Source organism: Monosiga brevicollis, genomic scaffold (assembly GCF_000002865.3).
Source record: "Monosiga brevicollis MX1 MONBRscaffold_23 genomic scaffold, whole genome shotgun sequence".
Lineage (NCBI taxonomy): Eukaryota > Choanoflagellata > Craspedida > Salpingoecidae > Monosiga > Monosiga brevicollis.
The window spans coordinates 186,212-199,886 of NW_001865060.1; the positions used below are offsets into that span (position 1 = coordinate 186,212).

The following is a 13,675-nucleotide window of genomic DNA, read 5'->3' on the forward strand; positions in this document are numbered from 1 at the left end:
AAATTCGAGCACGTGGGAGCAATAGCATGTGTCAAGCAAAGTCATTCGCACGCTAGCTTGCCGATTGCACTCCTCCTCTAACGAGAGCAAGGTGGTACTTCCACAAAGCGACTCAAAGACGCGGGTGTAGAATGGCATGCTATAGAATGCCTTTGGGTTGCGCGAGCCGATGTGGAGCTCAAACATGGATGCCAATGAGGTAGGCATGGCCTCGAGCACGGCTTCCAGGCCGGAGTGAAAGGATTGGGCAGACTTTTGCCCTTTCTTCTTCAAGCGCAGGGCACAATCATCGTTTGGGCAGCGAACGACGCGAAAGGAGGCAAATCGTGGCTCTGCGCCCTCGTGTTCGATGGGGAACAACTTGGACCAGTTGGCACTCCGAGGACACGATGCTGGCAAGGCTGATAGCTGGGTACCACATTCGTGACAATTTAGTGGTGTCGGTGCCACGAGGGGGTTCCAGTAGAGTATTTGTGCGCCCTCCAGCAGATACAGGGAGGCCAGCGGGGTGCGATAGCTGCCCGCACATGGTAACCGGGCATGGTGGCATAGCTCAAAGTCAAGGGTTCGATTGGTCTGCACTTGGTGCTCGTGAAAGGCCATCCTGCAATTCGTGAAGACATACAAATAGAGGCAAGATTGTGAACAGGTGAGCATGCGTTGTGACTGGAAAATGAGACCATTTTAAGCCAAGCAAGGTCATCTTCTTGAAGGCGAGTACCTACAGAAGCTGCATGGGGGAAGCGTCCCCAGGCTCGGGCTCAGCTTGAGCACCATCATGGAGTGGCTGCTGTTGTTGCTGTTGTGGTGACGGCTGCGGTTGTGATGAGGGCATGATGTCTGATGTTGCTTCAGGGTGCAATGGTGGATCTGATGTCTCAGCGCTGTCCTCCACATTAGCGGAGGACCCTGGGCCGGTGATGGGTTCAGAAGGGGATGTCGTTGATGACTCAGGCTCACCATTTGCAGGAGCGCGGGAACTGGCGCGTCTACGTGCGCCGGTTCGCAGACGAGGCGTAGCCAAGGCTGCATTACTCGGCGGGTCATACCGGATCTCCTCATTGACGCGTTCGAAGACGAACCAGGTTTGTTCATGAAACGGCTTGAGCTTAGCGGCCCCAATCGATCGAATCTGTTTAATTGACTTGGCATTCGGGAATCGTGTCCAGTGCTTTTCATGCAGGTGTTCGGCAAGTCGTTGCAGAGTGCTGGACTGTGGAGGCTTGACGTTGGGAATAGGGTGCTCTTTGAGAGCCTTGATGAGTGCGTTTCGAAAAGCGTATTGCCGAGTGCGGCGCAGGTGATTTGAGACCTGAAGGCGCGGCCGGGACCAGGGTACCAGGCGTGCGAGCGAAGGGACATCGATGAGAATTCAACCAGGTTATGTTGGTCAACACAGCTGCGTAGGGCTGCTGTCACGTTATCAGAACAAGCAAACCAACAAAAAAGGGCTCGACAATCGACTCACCCTAAATTGATCGGCAGGGGAACACCTGGTGGAGGTCGAGGGCATGGAAGGAGCGATGATGGCGCCTGCGTGCTCGCAGCCGAAGGCGATGGGGCTCTTTCTGCGGTCACGGGCGGTTGGGCACTGGCGGCAACGTCGGCAACTTCATCTGCCACGGTCGTTGAAGCTGTGGCAACAGATCGGGTCCCTATTGGAAGCCGCAATCAGAGCGTGCGCCTAATGAGGCTGGCTAGAAAGTGGGCCACATCACACGCGGAGCCCACCTTGAATGGGAAAAAAGGTGTCGATAGTTGCTGCACGTCGTCGTTGTTGACCATCGCAGGCCATGGCATGGCGGTCTCTTGGCATGGTCAGATCTGCTCAGGGTTGGCAAGGTATCCCATTTGTAGCTGGCACCAGACCAAGCCCAGAATTGAAGCGCGCATCGGCGCGCGCAGTTTAGGCAAGATGTCACAAACGACAATTATTGGTTTGCCCAATTTCCCAAAAATTCAAAAATTTACAACCAGAAGTAATTTACTTTGAGCATTATGCCATGTAAATATTGGAAATATTAGGCTCCCCCGGAAATGACTTTACAAGTACAAAATTACACGAAATCGATAAGAGCTTGTAATTTTGTCTCGAGATGCTCTGTTTTGATCCCGGAAAATTGTTTTCAAATGTGGAACCAGAACATATAAATACAACTGCCAAATTTGTCAAAAACTTATGTTCTATTTATATGTTGTCTTTCACTGTTGTGAATTGTGTGCTTTTGGCAGGAAACAAAAAGTAACGGTCAAAACGCAGAGACTTTACAAATTTTCCTAATTTCCGTCTGACATTTGGCCCCTCGGACGATGCACGACCAAAATTCTCCATGTAAAAACCACCGTAAAAAACATTTTACGTCCATTCCGGGGGAGCCTATTTAAGGTCATGTCATTATGAAAACAATTCAAAATAAACAAGCCAAGTCATTGAGTCATCTGACAACAAGTTTCGAGCCCTCGACAACGAGTTTCAAGAAGTCTGACAACAAGTTTCGAGCTGTCTCGAACGAGTTTTGAATCAAGTTAGAACGTAAATTTGGGCTAAAACAATCCAGAACCTTAATGTGACACATTTGTGTCCTATGAACCCCCGAGGGTGTGGCAGGGGGTTTGACGTACCTGCCGTTGGCAAGCATTGACCAGCACCGTAAGAATAGCGCTAAGGAAAGGTTGCACGAACCCAGTCAGCATACCCAAAACTTCATCTGACAATTTCGGGATGACTACGGTGCCCTTGCATCAGGATCCCTGTGCCCACTTCTCCGCGTCATGATGAAATCCTTTTTGCAGCAAAAGTGATGGCCATTATCCCGGTCGCGTCACACTATAGTGCTGCAACGCCGCAGTGCAAAAGGGCAGCGCTTTGGGCTCATGCTGCCTCGAGAGCGACATCACACCGCTGTTCAACCTGCAGCTTCTTGTGTTGGTTTCGTCTCAAATCCCGGCAGTGAAACAAGACAAAGTGAGTGACATCACATTTTAAGTGAAGAACACCTTGTGGCCAGTCTGATCTTACACACCGCCCACCCGCAACAACAGTCGTGATCTTTGCTGCAACAACTCAAAGTCGTTTAAACGTATCACAACGTTGATGGCTGCAATAACAAGTATTACACCTTCATAAACCTCCCTAAACGCATAAACAACTACCTTACATATCACTGCATTAGCTGGGCTAGATAAGATTAACAAATCTACACAAACCTCATGAATCGGTACAAAAACCTTTGTAGATCAGCCAGCGCTTTCTTTGACGCACGTTCAAGAGCGCTTTCATCATCACACACCAGAGGGACAGGCCCGAGCGGACGAACAACGTAGAGGTACGCCTTTCATCATTGTCATCTTGCGATCATAAAGTGGACAACTCTATGCAAGTCAGAGGTTTGCGCTGAACCCCGGCTGCGATCGAGAGAGAAAGAGAGAAGATCCGGCCACCCACTGACCACTGACGCGCGTTGAATCAGCCACTGGCGCGGTCCACTGGCATTTTTTTTTCTTTACTTGCCCCTCGTCTGCAACGTCGTGACTGCCGTTTGCCTCCGCTGCTTCCTTCCCACCTTCCGGTAAGATCACGGGGTCTCGATGAGCGTGGCCATTGCCTGCTGTTGCGGTCGGGGTTGTTGATGTTGTTTTGAACGGGTTTTGCTCGCCGCTGACCTGCTATTCGTGTGTGGGGTTGCAGTTAAAATGGCTGTTCGCAAGTTGATCTTGGCTGTTGACCACAGCCCCGCCTCGCACGAGGCTCTCGAGTTTGCCGTCACCAACCTCTACCGCGAGGGTGATGAGCTCCACTTTGTGCACTGCTTCAAGCCCCTCCAGCCCGCTGTTGGTACGTTACCTTTGATTGCACGCTGCATTCGTCTTCGTTCTCTTTCCGACAGACACATCGCGTCGTTCACTTGAACACGCTTCGCGTCTTGATGTGGAATCCGTTTTGCGTGCTGGTCTTGGTGTGTGTGTGTGTGTGTGTGCACTGATGTTGATTAGCGGGCATGGCAGGTCCCCACTACTCGTACGTGCCCTCGGAGGAGGAGCAAGCCAACTGGCGTCGTGAGCAATCCCATGTCCTTGAGGAGTTTGTCAAGGACGCTCGTGCCAAGAACCCGGGACTGACCTGCCGCGCCATTCTCATCAGCGGCGACCCCCGCGAGGAGCTCATCGCCTACGCCGAGACAGAGTCGGCCAGCATGATTGTGGTTGGTAGCCGTGGCCGTGGTGCCCTCAAGCGTGCCATCCTCGGCTCGGTCTCGACATATGTCGTCACCCACTCCAAGATCCCCGTCGTCGTCTGCCATGCCAAGGCATAAGTCGTCTCGACATATTTTCTTTTCGGCTGGCTACCCTCTTGCAGTAGCTCAATCTTCAACGCGCAGTGCGTGTTAACATAGTCTTGTCGTCTTCCTTTGTTCTCTTTGTATTTTTTTTACGAGTGGCGCTTGGATAAACTTAAGCCTCTTTTTTCTTTGAACATCAGTCATTCCTTCCTCTGTCTAATCCTGGGTACCAATGATCCTTACATTTGAATGCACGCGACAGGGGAACCCTGATGATGCTTCAATTGACATGTGGAATGAATGAATGATGATTATGTACGAACAGCCAAGGCAAGACGAAACCAAGAAAAAGAAAAGAAAAAAAAAAAAGAGGACGCGAACAAGTCGGACATGGGAAGATACCAATCTTGGTTGATCCCCGGGAACAACAGGCATTTAGGCATCCAGAGGCTTGCGGCCAACAAGAATGTGCATGACGGTAAACGTTTGGCGTTCACCGCAATATACCAGGCCCTGAGCAGCAAGCTGCAACATGTCCTGAACGCGAGCTGTGCCTGCCGGTGCCAGCCAGAACAGCTCAAGCACTCGCAGCAGGTTGCTCATGACAGTGCGGCCGAGCCAGTTGAACTGGAAGCGGAAAGACAGGGGGTTCCAAGTGCTTTGCAGGGGCTGGTACCAAGGCACCACCTGTTCCGGGTCCTTGGCCATGTCACGATCCATCACAACCTCAAAACCAACCTATTCAAAGGGAGCGATGAAATTCATGAGCCCATGAGCAAGAAAGACTGCAACTGCAGGACGACAACCCTCGCGGAGAGAAGGGAGTTGAAATCTCAAAAAAGAGGCAACAATGCGAGATGCCGCCGACTTACATCACGCATGGCTTCCTTCACCTCCTCGATGGTGTTGAGGCTGGGCAGACCATCACCCTGCATGACCTTGTGCAGCATGTCCACATCCTTGGCGTTGTTGGGGTCGTGGTTCTCAGTGATGACCCACTCGTAGCTGGCAAAATACGAGCCGGGCTTGAGGGTGCGGTAGACTTCGGAGAACACGGTGCGGCGATCAGGAGCGTGGCAAGTTGCCTGCAAATTGCAAATCAAACCCGGAAACACGTCGTGAGCAACCATGTCCAACACGGGGTCGGGCGGTGGAGTAAAGCGGGATGGGAAGCCCGTGGTACTGCAAATGCAGCACACTCAGGATATGCCATCTAGGCGGGTGGGAGGATGGCGTACCTCGATCGAGTAAGCGCCATCAAAGACGGCATCCTTGAAGGGCATTTGCGTAAAGTCACCGCGGACGAGGCGGCACCGGTGGCTCAGACCAAGCTGCTTGCAGCGGGTGTTGCCACGGGAGACTTGATGCTGGTTGATGGTAATGCCAGTGAGGTCGACTTCGGGGCCCTCAAAGCGGGCAATGTTGGTCAGGGGACCACCAATACCACAGCCCACGTCGAGGACGCGGTCACCCTTGCCAGCGCCCAGGAAGGACATGAGGTAGTACTCGTGGCGACGGATGCTCTCTGAGAAGGACTCGCCCAACATGCGGTAGGCAAAGTGGAAGGAAGAGCCCCAGCCCCACTCATCTGAAAAAAAAAAAAAAAAACGGTTATGCCGTGAGCGGCTCCAGTGGTGATGGGCATGTCAGTTGACCACCAAGGACCTTTCACGGGTAGGTGGAAGGCAGCGAAGAGGGTACAGGTACGTACAAAACAGCGTGACGAGGTTGTAGTAAGAGTCGACGAGAGAGGAGTAGGCTTGGTTGCGCTCATCATCTGTCTTGGTCTCGTCGTACAGGCTGTTGTAGGCGTCGATGGAGGAGCTGACGTCCGCCTGGGTTGAGCTCTCAATGGATTGGAAGGTACTGAGAAGCTGCATGCTGCGGGCGAGGGGATTGAACTCGGCTGCGGTCTGAAGGGCAGCACCGACGGCAGCGACGCCGGCCACAGCGGCCACCTTCCAGGCGTGTTCGAGTTGGGGGATCTCCACCAGCTCGTATTTGTGGGCAGCGGCGCCAAGGGCAGCCACTCCACCCACGGTGGCCAAAAAGTCCATGTTTGGCGGTCTGGAGCGCTCGTCAAAAAAGGGCAGTAGAGGTCGTCGAGAGAACGAGAGAACGAGCGGGTTAAATGCGCTGGCCAACTTGGCACAAGAGGCTGGCAGTGGCAGTGGCAGTGTGCAATGAGCCACGAGGCCCGCGGCAGTCAGGTGGAGGTGAGGGCAGGCCGGCTGCAGGCGCCAGAGCAAAACGCAGCGGACGATACAACAAGTGGACGTACAGTGTGACCACCCAGTGGAGACGAGGAGGAAAACTGGCAGACAGGCAGTTAGGCAAGCAGGCAGGCAGGCAGGCAGTGGGGTAGTGACCAGCGTGGTGGGGGGGAGGTGAGCACAGCCCGTGGGCGTGTCATGATGACGGTGTGTGTGTGTGTGTGTGTTGTAAGGGGCGATGACGACCACGGAAGCAAGGGTCGTCTGATCCTTGCTAGAGGCATTTTGGCGTGGTACACACGCTTGTTTGGAGCCTGCCAACCTCGAGGCTAGCCCACTGTCTTCGACTCCTCCCCGCTGCCACCTCTGCCATGGCCGCCATAGCCGCCATTATCATCATGTACCATTGCAGGACCACCGTGGCCGCAGGCGTTGAGGAGGGGGAACGACCGGGCGGCAGGCAGCCAACACACACACACACACACACACACACACACACACACACACACACACACACACACACACACACACACACACACACACACACACCCTTTGATTCTCTTCCAAACCGCGTGACATCTTTTTTTCTTTTTTTTTTTCAATGACATCACATGACAATCACAGTATGTGTGTCTGGACACCTCTCTCCCCTCTCTTATTATTGTGCCTCTGCTTGGCTCTCTGTCCTCTCTCTCAAGAGCGCCTGCGTCTGTGCCAAGTTGCGCCGAGGGCACTGCCATTTTTCAAAAAACAAATGTAGTTCAAGGTATCATCACTTTGACTGCGAATGCACACATGAATATCAGAGAGAAAGGAACAGGCACATGTGCGCCATATAGACACACGAGCAGGGGGCCACACACACGCACACCACATACACACGTGGCAGGCAGTCAAGGTGCAGACCCCCAATTCCGCCCAACACGGCTCGCAGCTGCACACTTTGAAGCCACTGGACTTGAAGCACACAGAATCCAAAAGTCACCTGACTGGCTGCTCATATTGCTTCGGCCCATTGCGTCATCAATGCCTATTTGTCAGCATGTCAGACGCTCAAAGAGGGCTTCAAACTCGCCACGCACAGAGGGCTTCAAGGGGCTCGATCAAACTCAGCGTGGAGCCCAGAGGCTCAATGGCCTCAAAGGGGCAGGGTAAAGGCGGCATAGGCTTCGGGGTCGAGGCCCAATTCGTAGAGGCTCGGTACGTCGGTGGCGACGGGTAGGGGCGTGCCATCCGCAGCTTGGAGCTGCTGGCACTGCGTTTTGGGCACCAGCACCGTCAGTGCCTTGTACGGCAAGGTATATCCCGCTGCCTGGCTGATGGCCGTCGTCACCGCAATGGTAAACGTCAAATCTGAGCCCGCCACCGCCTCGGCTCGGAGGTCGACCCGCGCAATGCCCGCCTGTCGTGAATCTGGCTCGCGCTCATACCAGGTGGCCTGGCATGGCCTGCCAGCAGGGCCCGCCAGCGGCAACAGCACTACGCGGCCCCCATCCTCGGGCAGAGTTGCCAGGCCCGTGGCGCTGCAGGCTGGCAGCCGTGCCAACAACGGCACGCCTTGATCGCCGCGTACCAGGAGGGGGCAAGAAGAAGCGTCCAGCCCACCCTTGAGCAACACGATGCTCCCGCCTTGGTGCACTTTACCCGTGCGCCAGTCAAACCATGTCGTGCCGTCCACTACACCACCAGCCAAAGCCCCAGGCAACCGCACGCGCCGCTCCATGGCACCTTGTCGAGTAATTGGCGCCACCAACAACGCTGAGCCCAACAGCCAATCACAGCTCGCTCCAAAAGACAGGTCCAAGTCGGAAGGGTCTGAATTTGGCGTTGCAGCTCCGCCGTCGCCGTCGGCATCGTCATGGGGCTGCACCTGGCCACGAAAGTGGGGGTCGGCCGAATACTCGAGCACAATGGGCCGCGCAATCGGGTCCCCAAACTGCTGCGCTTCAACACCCAGCGAATGCAGATAGGGCAAAAGCCGGTAGCGTAGCTGCAAGCAGCGCCGCAACGTGTCTACGTGTTCTGGGTACGACCACAACTCTGTACAGGTCTGATTATCGTTCCACGAATGAATGCAGAAGCGCGGCTGGAAGATGCCCGACTGCACCCAGCGCACCAGCAGCTCCGGTCCCGGCATGGGGCCCTTGAAGCCGCCAATATCGTGGCCGTTGCATGGCCACCCACACAGCCCTATGACCATGCAAACATGAGTGGACATGCTCAAGCAGATTCCCAATTGCAGGGTCACGACTGGGAACCAAAAAGTAAAATAGAAAGAGAAGACAAAACAACATCAAGGCTTGAAATTCAAACAAAATGCGCAATGACCCACCCAAGTTGAGGCCCATGGGGGTGTTCCAGCGCAGTGTGCGCCACGAGGTTCGATTGTCGCCCGTCCAGGTTTGCACGCAGAAGCGCTGGGCCCCTGGGCTCCCAGAGCGGCTGACAATGACCGGAAGACGATCGGGATAGGTTTCTGCCAGTGCCTACAACGCCCAACGTAGGTGCCAACGCGCATGAGTCCATCCTTGACCCCTCCCTCCAAAAAAAAAGGAAAAAAAGAAGTAAAAAAAAGCTTAAAGTTTCCGTACACGCTGGCAAGATCCCGATTGATTCCATCTGCTGTGCATACCAAACATACCGAATAGCTGGCCATGGCCATCAGAATGCCTTGAACGGGTCGCATGTAGAGCAAGGGGTGACAAGCATTCCCCTCGCTTCCGGGTAGGCCCGAGCCACAAAGCGCTAAATCATCGTCGACCTATACACAGAGCAACATGTTGAGAACGTACGTTGCGCGATACACAAGGTGATGAGATTGCCACCATACCCTGGGCCAATGTCGCGGAAGCCATCAAGTTGACCAACCTCGTACTCGTTGTTATCGTTCCACAAGCCAGTGGCCCCATGTTGCAGCAGCTGCTCCTGCGCAGAGCGCACCCACCAAGCAAAGCCGGTGGGGGATGCAAAGTCGACGTAGCTGCCCACGGCAAACGAGCCTGGCAATTGTTATGGAGGTACCGAGCCATGCAAGATAAATACAATGTCATCGGCTCCATGCATGTCCCCTAGCACAGCAGTCGATGTGCGTGCCGACGAACGAACCTTCGCCGCCACTCCAAAACACTCCTTCCAGTGGCGCTTGTCCATCGCTGGTGCGCACCATGCCGCCCGAGGCAGCCACTTGTGCATACTCTGGATGATCGGCTTGCAAAAGCCAGGGCTTGATATTGGGAAGCACGTGAATCTAAACACGCGGTGCAAATACGTCCGCATCAGTGCTAGGTGAGGCCTTTGGCGTGGTGCGGGGGAGGGCCAAGCACAAAGAGCACTTGGCCGAGGGATAAGAAGCAGCCAGACGAACATCACGAGCATTAAAATCAGCAAAAAGAGCCGCTGGATCTGACACGCGCCGTTGATTCCACGTGAAGACGCAGCGCGCGCCAAAGCCACCCTCTGGGGTATCCACACACGTGTAGCCTAATGCATGACCGAAACATGAATGCGTACGACAAGGGCCGGTTCAAGACATTGTCCGAAGAATACAAGGAGGAATAGCTTGCATAAACGGACCAGAAGACAAGTGAAAGCCATCACACAGGATATCGTGGTGATCGCAGTCCCGAGCAAACTGCTTCAGACGCTCCTGTGCATTTGGGCTTTCCGTGTATGCCATGGTGCTGCCCAGATAGCCTACCAATGAGCCGGAGACGGTGAAACATCAGCTGCCCTTGACGTGGCCGGTTGTGAAAAAAAACCCCCCCGCCGCTCGACGTACCAAACATCCAGCGCGGGGAGGGAGCAGGCAGGCCAATGAGAGCCGCCATACGACGAACGACGTCACGCAGCGTGGCACCGACAACCAAGTAGTATTCCAGGTCACCGCCATCAAACTGGGCATGGCGGTAAGAGCCTCGGAAAGCACTAATCTCGGCGCCCGTGTCTACAAAGCCACGACAGCCATTGTCGTAGAGAATGCCGTAGGCTCCGAGCACAGCATCCGTGGCTGGGTCCACGCGCAAGCAATACAGCAAGGGAAAGTGCTTGTACAGAGGGTCGCTGCGACGACCTGTGGTGGGGTCTGCTTCGTAGCCCATGCCGTCCACGGCATGAAGCCTAAAACGTTGGCCAGAGCGCTCCAAGGTACCCGAGGCATCGCCCAGGCCGTAGAGGTGATCGCCGGGAAGGATCTGGGTCAGGTGCGAGACAGCGCCTGCTGCCCGCGGCGTCTGGGCCGCCTGTGGGGCAGCATCGTGACGATAGGCTCCTGGTACAAAGTCCTGGTGCATCAGATGACCATTCAGGGTCAGGGTGATGGCGGGCGGACGATTCGGTGTATCGGCGTTGATCTGAACCTTGGCACCCAGACCCGTGGTGAGCGTGGCAGCAGCAGCGTCGACCTGGAGCTGCAGGCGGCCGCTGGCCTGGGCCGCAGCGCTGCAGGCAGGGCGCATCTCGTGTCCAGCCTGCAGCTGTGCTTCCACACCAGCACGGATTCGCGCAGGGAGTTCATCGCGCTCCAAGCCTTCGGGCCGGATGGCTTGCGGATTGGCTGGATCTGCGACAAACCACGACGGACGCACCCGACGGGCCTCTGCATCAATCAGATAGGATACCCGAAAGACGTTCTCATCACAAGCCACCACACTCAGCGATCCACGATCCTGCAACGACACTTTTAATCCCGGCACCTCTCCATCCGTTCCCTGCATCACCACCACCGCATCTCCACCAGCACCGCCACCAGCATCGCCACCAGCACTGCCACCAGCACTGCCACCAGCACCGCCAGCCCCAGAGGCATACGCTGCCACTTTCCACTGCGCCGCCATCTCTCGGCGTGAATTTAATCTGACAAATGAACTTGTTCCAGTATTCCAAAGTGTGATATTATTCAGTGATTCCGGTTTCTTGCTGACAATAACAATGGCATGTTATGCAAGTATTTTACTTTTTGGCTCTGTTCCGAGGTCACATTGCTCTGTGTGTGTGTGTGTGTGTGTGTCTCTCTCTCTCTCTCTCTCTCTCTCTCTCTCTCTCTCTCTCTCTCTCTCTGTGAATTTTGAAATTCAAACCAAGGTTCGGAGTCGCGCGCCGAGGTGGGACGATCCCTCGCTCATATTCATGTAGCTGGTGTTTCTCTGCGAGCCTTCCCTGGTTTCCTTGGTCGTTGCCTGCTCTTCTTCCTCGGTCCTGTGTCCGTTTCAGTCGCCTTCTTTTTTTTGATTGGGGTTGGGGTTTGTCTCACCGCATTGGCAACTTGCGTCGGTACCTCGCAGATGGCATTGGTCCGGGGCATGCAGGGCGTGGCCCCTGGCTGGCTGACTTTGCGCACCATTACGAGTGGGGCCTGGCGGAGAACAGCCACTCGCTCGTTGCATACAGCTCGCGCTCATGCCGAGAATGGCGAGGGACAAGCAACACCAACGCTGACGCCAGAGGCGGCCCCTCGTGTGGCGACCCTACGCTTTCCGCACAATGGCAAGCTTGCCCTACTTGGCGCTGGCGCCATGGGTACGGCCATGCTGCACGGCATTGTCAAGTCTGGGTTTGTTGACCCCAGCCAGGTCCGACTGCCTGCCTCGACGCGCTCTCTCCACCCATTGTTGACCTCTGGCAGCGCCCAACCCGGGTGTTGAGCCAACTCGCTTCCGCATCTCAACCATCACCGCGCCTGCCGTTTCGTTCCCTGTTAGGTTGTGGTCTCCGATATTCATGGAGATCGCGTCACCCAGATTGCAAGGGAACTCGGCGTCGAGGCGACCTCCGACTCGGTCTACGCCGTACAACAAGCCGACATGGTTCTTTTGGCCATCAAGCCACAATCCTGCCCCAGCGTTTTCCCGCAAATTCAGGCCGCCGTGCAGCCCGATGATGTCGTCGTCTCCATCATGGCTGGTATCAGCATTGATCAGATTCAGAGTGAACTCCAATGTCGTCGCGTTGTGCGTGCCATGCCCAACACTCCAGCCTCCATCAACCTCTCCATGACCGTCTGGACCGCGGCGGCCGATCTGACCAACTCGGATCGTGACCTTGTGCGCTCGCTTCTCAGCAGTACGCATCCCCCTCCGTCTCAGAGCACCCCGTTTCTGGTCACCCTTGCATGCTTTGCTGGACCACGTGGTCTTCTTTTTTTTTTTTATCTCATGTGCGCTGCTGTGTCCATGTCTGTTGTGTCGTCTCCTGACGCATAGCCTTTGGCCGCGAGCTCTTTGTGCCGGACGAATGTACGCTGCCTGCCCCCCCCCCCCCCCCTCCCTCCGCCATTTCCTTTGTGCCTGTCGGCTCCCATCGTCCAAGCGCTCACCTTGATGCCCACCCACGCGTGTTTCAATGCTGGTCTGCAGCATACATGGACATGGTGACGGCTTTGTCTGGTACCGGGCCGGCCTACTTTTACCTTATCATGGAATCCATGATCGATGCGGGTGTGCATTTGGGCTTGCCACGTCAAATGGCACGCGAGCTCGTCGTTGAGACCATGTTTGGCACCGTTGCTCTCACACGTGCCACCGGTCATCACCCTGCACTCTTGCGTGAGCGCATTACTTCACCAGGTGCGTCTCTACATCCATATCCATGCCCTTCCACCTGCTACATCTTTCACGCTCATCCATCCACGCTCACCCATCCACGCCCATCTTTTGGCGTCTTGATTCGGTATAGGTGGAACTTCAGCAGCGGCGCTGCACGCATGTGAGCGTGGCAAGTTGCGTTCTGTCCTCAGCGATTCCGTTTGGGCAGCCTACCGTCGCTCGCTCGAAATGGGCCAGCGCAACTCAAACCTCGGCCCCGGTCGCTTCCAGCGCACGGGATCAGCCTCACTCACCGACGACACCCTCAAGACGCTCCATGACCTCGTCGAGGTGCAACAACAACTTGTTCAACTCACCAACAATGAAGCGGAAAACGAGGAACAGGAAACGGCCGCCACAGATGACAGTGCCCCCACCCAAGCTTGACGTATTCAAATTCAAACGCCTAAAGACTGAACGAAAGAGAGAGCTCAGAACAAAAAAATTGCAACAACTGTTTTGTACAGTAAAGTTCAACAATGTACCGTTACAATACACATTCTGCTTGTGACTGTGTGTGTGTGTGTGACTTGATCGTGACCGTTTTTGAGCGCACAGACACGTACGCGAGGGCATCGCCCTGCTTGAGTTGGCTTCCTTGGTG

The 13,675-nt window shown here is 55.2% G+C and overlaps 5 protein-coding genes across 5 annotated transcripts in view; 2 read left to right on the forward strand and 3 right to left on the reverse strand.

Moving 5' to 3' along the window:
• The window catches only part of MONBRDRAFT_10692 (uncharacterized protein), a gene marked incomplete at both ends in the record, with an annotated part of 4,320 nt that extends 2,520 nt beyond the window's left edge, over positions 1–1,800 (reverse strand). The window contains 4 exons of the mRNA XM_001748481.1: positions 99–604; positions 726–1,312; positions 1,469–1,591; positions 1,732–1,800. Coding sequence (XP_001748533.1) covers positions 99–604; positions 726–1,312; positions 1,469–1,591; positions 1,732–1,800 — 1,285 coding nt within the window. The remainder of the gene's footprint in view (positions 1–98; positions 605–725; positions 1,313–1,468; positions 1,592–1,731) is intronic.
• A 1,720-nt stretch (positions 1,801–3,520) lies between these two features.
• Positions 3,521–4,472, forward strand: MONBRDRAFT_38315 (uncharacterized protein). Its single transcript, XM_001748411.1, has 3 exons — positions 3,521–3,569; positions 3,689–3,835; positions 4,006–4,472. Exons 2-3 carry the CDS (start codon positions 3,694–3,696, stop codon positions 4,311–4,313), a joined length of 450 nt encoding a protein of 149 aa, XP_001748463.1. The 5' UTR covers positions 3,521–3,569; positions 3,689–3,693; the 3' UTR covers positions 4,314–4,472.
• A 75-nt stretch (positions 4,473–4,547) lies between these two features.
• MONBRDRAFT_33702 (uncharacterized protein) lies at positions 4,548–6,578 on the reverse strand. The gene is made up of 5 exons (XM_001748482.1): positions 6,562–6,578; positions 5,992–6,438; positions 5,519–5,868; positions 5,153–5,365; positions 4,548–5,018 (listed from the first exon to the last, which is right to left on the reverse strand). Exons 2-5 carry the CDS (start codon positions 6,335–6,337, stop codon positions 4,716–4,718), a joined length of 1,212 nt encoding a protein of 403 aa, XP_001748534.1. The 5' UTR covers positions 6,338–6,438; positions 6,562–6,578; the 3' UTR covers positions 4,548–4,715.
• Positions 6,579–7,631: 1,053 nt separating this feature from the next.
• Positions 7,632–11,297, reverse strand: MONBRDRAFT_28018 (uncharacterized protein; the record flags this gene model as incomplete). Its single annotated transcript, XM_001748483.1, has 11 exons — positions 7,632–7,931; positions 8,067–8,683; positions 8,826–8,979; positions 9,135–9,254; positions 9,362–9,492; positions 9,599–9,740; positions 9,762–9,973; positions 10,067–10,186; positions 10,272–10,965; positions 11,077–11,199; positions 11,226–11,297. 11 exons carry the CDS (start codon positions 11,295–11,297, stop codon positions 7,632–7,634), a joined length of 2,685 nt encoding a protein of 894 aa, XP_001748535.1.
• A 706-nt stretch (positions 11,298–12,003) lies between these two features.
• Positions 12,004–13,458, forward strand: MONBRDRAFT_10696 (uncharacterized protein; the record flags this gene model as incomplete). The annotated part of the gene is made up of 4 exons (XM_001748412.1): positions 12,004–12,060; positions 12,190–12,550; positions 12,844–13,053; positions 13,163–13,458. The coding sequence occupies 4 exons, from the start codon at positions 12,004–12,006 to the stop codon at positions 13,456–13,458; spliced, it is 924 nt and encodes a 307-aa protein (XP_001748464.1).
• Positions 13,459–13,675: the final 217 nt, after the last annotated feature.